We start from the raw sequence: 6,878 nt of genomic DNA, 5'->3' as shown, positions 1-6,878 counted from the left end.
ATGTTGAGTCGAAGTTAACTTAATGTTCGCTATGGAGCTGTTATTGTACAGAATCTGTACTACAGATCTGAAGCTTCAATTCAATCCTCACGATGCGTGAGAAAGTTTCTCACGCATCATGAGAAACAACTGTTCTGTTTCTCAGAGGAACAACACATGCGAGTTAACTCCCCAACAGCATCCAGTGAAGAATGTTCCACCTTCTACACTCTAGTGCTCGACACCACGTCATTAGTTGAATATCAGAATCTGATAATCACATGAGGACAGGTGGTGGAGTAGCTAGAGAGTGAAGAGGGAAGACCTACATCGCAGTGGCTCAGCTAAAGAAAATCCGCACGTGCTCAGTCACTATGAATACCACACTAGATGGTATCAGGATGCTCCTTTACTCTAGCAAGAGACGAATATCATCGGTGAAACGATTGGTCAGATTACCACCTGTGAATTCTAGGCTGTAATAGTTTCACTAGCTCAAATTGTGCGACTCATCGCATCACTCAGCTATCGCGGAGCTCATTCAAGCTCATTTGTGTGGCTGTCACCTATATTTTGCCACGTGCCTCCCTACTTCTGCAGCGCAGGAGTCAACGTCGCGCGTCCATTCTCGGAATATCAGTTCATTCTTACATCAAACTTTAACATTACGATCTTTCTGGATGATAAATCGCATCCCAACATCGATCACGTTTAAGACGCCCATAGTGTGTCGAGTGTGTGAAGCCACACAATGTCATTCATGAACATAAATTGATGAACTCGGCCCTAGTGGAATTAGTTCTAACCTGATACATGCCCGCATCTACGCAGTTCGAGACCCCATCAGCGCGGAGGTGATCAATTAGTTGATAAATAACTCTCATTCTCAATCTGAATACTTCCTCACACTCGGCCTCTCGTTGTTGATCTAATTTGAAGTCTGCTATCAGGGAACGATGAATGATGGAGAGTGATGCAAATGGAAAGTGAAGGCGTGTGGAATACAGAGATTAGTTTCGATCGTATGATTCCGATTTAGTTGCGAATCGACCTCACAATGACACCATGAATGGAACGAATCGGTTGCAGTCTTTCTACGAGGAATTCGAGCAAATATTGGAGGAGGAAAATGATTCCAAATCGTTGATGTGACAGACCCAGCACTAGACTCGAAATATCGATGACTATCCCTCTGACATGTTAGATAAACTACGGCAGTGCCTCGTCAGCCCGATAGTCGGTCCGATCGGCTATCCGGAAGACTTCTACATACCGATGATGCAGGGCACGGCTCGGTTTTGGTGGTTCATGGAAACGAGGCCCTTCAGGTAACGTGGATCAGAAAAAATCAAATTTGTTTCCTTCGACCAATACAATCTCGGACCCTTGTGCTCAGACTTGGAGGTCAGAGAAGCTGCGCACATTATTTGGCTCCAAATCAATTGAACCTCGCGAGAAGCATTCTCAGCTCAAGCGAGAAAGCGTCTAGTTCCGAACTAGACGCTTTATCGCTTGCGCTGAGAGTTCTGAGAAGGCGAGTCGCCTAAAAAAGATCTAGCGTAGATTATCTTGGCCTTGAGTTTTGGTTTACAATTAGGATACTTCCTGATTTTCTGATCTCCTGAATCGCCCAACCGTACAATATGACATTCCACACACTTTGGTGGAATTCCACACACCTTCTGGGTGTGCGGAGCTCGATCGCGCACGTCCGTGGAACAGAAACTCCTCCCGTGACTCCACATTGATTCATGAACGTCATAGAAAATCAGGAGCATAGACGAATTTTCAGTGAAATACGGACCTTGGAACTCCAGCATTGAGAAGACATTGGCACGATATTGGGGACTCTCTTCTCCGTAGAAACTATTTCTTCCTTCACTCGAAGAGTAGTGAGCAAGCAAAGTGAATGTAGCCTCTACATTGCAGAGTAGAGTATGCCCAGTGAGGTTATAGCCATGCGAATGAGCAACGCAGGCTGTTTTTGAGTAGCGATCCTACGACTGAATTTGTATTCATCCAGAAATCGACTCGGAAACTCAGTCGCCGACTGAGTCGTCACTAAATCACTGGTGGAGTCATGAAGCCAGCTGCATTGCGTCGTAACGATACGGTTGATTAAGTTTCTCAGGCTCAACTGAGTACTCAGTGCGCACGGCTTGTGTCGATTGACTCCAAGGGAATCGAGGTCGCGGCGACGAGATTTGAGATAATCAACTCCGACATCACCCCGAGTATCCTACCGGGCAGACACAAGAATAGTGACAGAGCCTCCCAGGCATAAAGATCATCACGACGAAACGCTGCTCTGTGATGAAGGATTTTTGGACGGTCTTCCAAAAGTAAAAGAATTGTTATGCCTTGAGCTGTATTGCTGGGGGTACCACTGAAAAACGGGAATAACATATCAGTAAAAAGAGCTCACTTTAACATTTTATACTCGCTAGAGGATTGTGAAGTTTTGAGCGATGCCTTGGTGCCCACGTTGGGAATCCCAATCGATGAACTCGAGATCATATTAGCTTCAGCGGAAGAAGCGTGATTTGGCCTACTACGAATGCCTTGTGAGCTACGGACGAGGGGCGAGCCGCCACGGGCGATGCGCCAAAACGTGTGATGCAGCCAAGCAATCTCAGTACAAAACGCGCAATATGTCACAAATGTCCGGACCCTAACAGTGGCAGTTGTATACGAGGGAGTCGACGTCTCTAGTTTGGGGGAATCTGAGACTACCCTTGTTGACGCCAGGTAGTCCGCTCGCTTGAGGGTTGGTGGACACTGACTGAACCCAACAAGGCAGAACTTGAGCCAAGATGGCTACAGTGCCGATCTCTACAATGTGGATCGTGCTACAATGAGTCTGATATGTTGCAATGCAGATGTTCTCTTGAAGGACTAGGGGAACACAAGATTCAGATGAGCTGCTGACGATAGGGTATATACAGCTCAAATAACTGCTGTACAGCTATAAAGTCTGTTAAGGTGTCAGCTATAGATTATACAAAGACGAGCAAGAGAGCAAGATATCAAGTCAACTATGAATACTTATCAACAGATACCACAGCTGTGTACACGTGCAAGTTGGCACGCAGACGCAAACGCACAAACAACAAAGGTAGCAGGAGTGTAGCGACACGGTTTCCTCCCCTGTAGACTCTTCATTGGAAGCTATCGACGACGGACTCGCGTGCAACACAACATCGCTTTCTCTACTAGGACTCGTATCCATATCGGAGTAATAGTGACGGAATAGACCGGAGATTAAGATCCAAATAAGAACCCCTGAAGTACGTAAGATACTCGAAATGTACCGAGCTGCAAAAATACGGACTTCCCGATTAACGTCACAGATCAGAACCGAATATCGGACGCGTCACAGACATATCTTGTAATCTCATAAGTTCTTGACTATGTCTCAATAAGTCTGATAATGAGTATACGAAAGAGAAAAGTAGACAGGATCAATCACGAATCCTCGTCTGAATAAGCGACAACTCTAGCAGAGTTGTCAAGCTTCGAGAAATCATCATCACATTATTCGCCCCCTTTTTGCCAAACAATCTTGGCAAAACCATTCATCCGCCGAAATCGCATCTGAGTCCTCGCTCAAACCAAGACAGGAAATATGGAACCATTGATTGCAGCTGAGCACTCCATTCCTTCCATGGATTTCCTCGTCATCAGTCTACTTATTCGTCATTAGTCATACTCTCTCCATTATTAGACGGTTCGTGCGGTTTGGATGTATCGACCGCGCCACGCCCGGGTGACGTGGTTTGTACTTGCGTGCCCTTGCGCATGCGTGCCCTCATTCGTTCGAAGTGATCATAAAACATCCGTTATTAACCCCTTCGTCTCTATGCCTCCGAGTCGTGTTTCCAAGAAGTCCAAGGAGCCTGCCCAAGGGTCTGGCGATCCCCCTCGCTCAACTTTGGTGGAGAACCCGAGCACCGTTGACAACGACGCCGCTGCCGACGATGACCTCAGTCCGCCAACCCATGACGTAGGGCTCGAGGCCCTCCGTGTGTTCCTTGTGGCCAACAATCTGGAGGTAGCCGATCTCTGGTACTCAGACGACAACGACCTCCCCGACCTCGTTTTGAAAGTTCACCTTCGTCGCTTCCGCTCAGCGAGGCAAACCCCAACAGCTCCCGATGCTGATCGTGGTATGCACACGGAAGAAGGGTGGTTCACGCCAATATCCGCAGTCTCCAGGCAAGCCTATCCGTCAGCTCCATTCACTGGTCCATCTCCTACACCTACCTTCTCTAAGAGTTCTAGCATGCTGCCGACGGTACCGGGTGATGGGCGTATACATTCTGGTCAGCATCATTCTACAGGGGACATGGTTTCCCAAGCCGGCCGTTCTTCCCTCGGCGATCATCTACACGAACGCCCTCGGCATCCAGCTCACCAGAGAATCGTCGACAATGCCTCATACCGTGGTTTAAATTCTCTCTCGAAGGTTCCCCTTCCTGAGGGCGGCAAATACCATGGCCAGCAAGATCCTCGACCTATAATCTGCATTCTATCAGATATTTCGTCGACGGCGGCAGACTTTCATTTGGACGCCGGTGACACGGTGTCACTGACACCTACCTCTATCTCACTCAGTGCCTAGATCCTTTAGTGTACAAACAGCTGAGCAAGCATATCCGTCGTCTTGGACTGTCTTCTGGTGACCCTGTCCAAAAACTACAGGAAGCTGACCAATTCCTACGCAACCGGTACAAGACTACCAACAATGACGGTAAATTTGCTGCCAGAGTTGACGCCATGAAGATGGACAAAACTGAAAGCCCAGCAAGCTTCGTTGAACGTCTTCAAGCGCTCTTCGACGAAGGCGTAGAGATCGGTATCCAATACACCCCCTACCAGGTGAAACAATTATTCCTCCAGGGACTCATCCTGCGCCATCGAGAGCAGGCATGTTCGGTATGGCCAAAAGTCATCAACGTCAACAAGTTGGCTAATCTCTTGACCGATTGGAATAGCCAAAGGCGAAGACATGCCCAGAACGTGCCTGGCAACATGATGGCCACCGACGAAGGAGCATCCTCTGTGTCCATGGGTACCCCTGCGGTTCACATCGATAACAACAATATGGCTACATCTCCAATTCGCAGAGGGAACTGTTATCGCTGCAATAAGACCGGTCATCGCTCTGGAGTGTGCCGTTCTCCTAGTGTCTTCATGCTCAGCAAGCGATGCAGTAAATGTGGGGATTTCGGCCACACCATCGCAGACTGCATGCGTACACTACTCACTCCATGTCCACGTGGAACTCTCCACACATGGCCAGACGTCTACTCCTCCGCCGACGACTAAGATGGAGCCCGACACAAAGACATCGACTATGACCGAGTCCGCACTGATGGCCACTCATACCGACACTTCTCTCATCTACCCGAATGCGGCGGGAAACAGCCGCAGCACAACTCCTGCTGCTGATGATCGCATTACTGTGCCGATAATTCCACCTTTGCACTGCCACTGTCGTGTCTCGCCTTCTAACGAGGTTGATGATGAAGGCGTGCTCTGCCGTGCCCAAATAGATAATGGGGCATACACAAGCACAACAGCAGAAGTCGAAGGAAATATAAATTGTTGTGAATTTGCACTTTTTTGCTTTTTGCCCTGCGACGGAGCCTTCCGGTGGAGCCTGTGTTGTCCGTGCCTTGTGATCTCTTGAAAATCTTACTATTCCTGTTCGCAGAATCGCTGTGTGGTTCTTGAGCCGCGGCATAAATCTTTTCGGTGTACCTGTTACGAGATCAGTCCTATCCTGGACCTATCCTAACTCGGTTATACTAGTGTTATCTCAATACCCTTATTAGGAATAGTTCAGCACCTGTCTCCAGCAGCCTCCGCCCACCAAGTATATCTTCCCCAGACTCATCACTGGCAAGGACCACACTCCAGCCCCAAGACGCTACAGGTTGAATACGGGGACCACCAATGCTGTTTGCGCGGTTCGCAGCAGGACGGGGAGACTCCTTGGTTCTCTTTGGAAAATAACCGTGAGAGAACATAGTCGACATTAGGATCGAGCCGATTGTATCGCAGGAGCTCCTTATGCTGTTCTTGTGATATAGAGTTTCCTGTAAAAGTTCACAGAACTGATCAAGGCTCACATTGTGAGCCTTGCACGTGAGAGGCACGGTGAGAGATTCTATACCAACTAAACTATTTGGTATATCCGCAATGTCCGCGGCCTCACATACATTAGCAGGGTCCTTACTGTGAAGATATAAACTCGGCGCTCGGGTTGACATGAATGCTCCATTGTAGCGAACAAGAAAGACATAGTGATCCGATATATTAAGGGAGTCAATTTTGCAAGTAAGGGCACAATTTCATGATTAACGGAAACAATTCCGCTGGTGAGAACATCAGTAACTGATGATCAGCTCCACTCGTCTAGGAAAGTTCAATAACTCTATAAGGCTGATAGTCGCGGCTCGAATATGAGACTCTAAATAAATGAACTAGCTAGCGAAAAGGGTCATGGCAGAGCATCTCATCGAAAGTCCCTCGATGAGGGAGTAGACACACTCCTCAAAGGCTGAGTTCGATACTTTGATATGGCTACAACGATCAGTGATAAGCGAGTGATTGCGGGACTCGATTACGAACGGACTACAGACCATCTCATGTGGATGGTAGGTCATGGTGTATAACTTTCCTAGTCATTCAGGATAGACTCACAATCGCGCTGATTCCGTCACAGATATTGACACATTTCCACTGCGTGCATTAACCTCGCACGCAGTATCGTAATTTTCTACGTAGACTACGTCCGAAGCTCGGCATCTTCAGGCAGCGAAAGAACTGTACAAGAGAGGCGAATACATATGTGCTGTGAGCGATACAGGCAATCTGTATACAGGAAAAGCGAT

The 6,878-nt window shown here is 47.9% G+C and overlaps 1 protein-coding gene across 1 annotated transcript; it reads left to right on the top strand.

The window, feature by feature from the left end:
- Positions 1–3,838: 3,838 nt before the first annotated feature.
- On the top strand, positions 3,839–5,307 carry Pmar_PMAR019720 (hypothetical protein; the record flags this gene model as incomplete). The annotated part of the gene is made up of 2 exons (XM_002766309.1): positions 3,839–4,553; positions 4,610–5,307. 2 exons carry the CDS (start codon positions 3,839–3,841, stop codon positions 5,305–5,307), a joined length of 1,413 nt encoding a protein of 470 aa, XP_002766355.1.
- Positions 5,308–6,878: the final 1,571 nt, after the last annotated feature.

This window comes from Perkinsus marinus, assembly GCF_000006405.1.
Source record: "Perkinsus marinus ATCC 50983 genomic scaffold scf_1104296973076, whole genome shotgun sequence".
In the NCBI taxonomy this organism is placed as follows: Eukaryota; Perkinsozoa; order Perkinsida; family Perkinsidae; genus Perkinsus; species Perkinsus marinus.
This window is presented reverse-complemented; position numbering and strand designations above follow the sequence as displayed.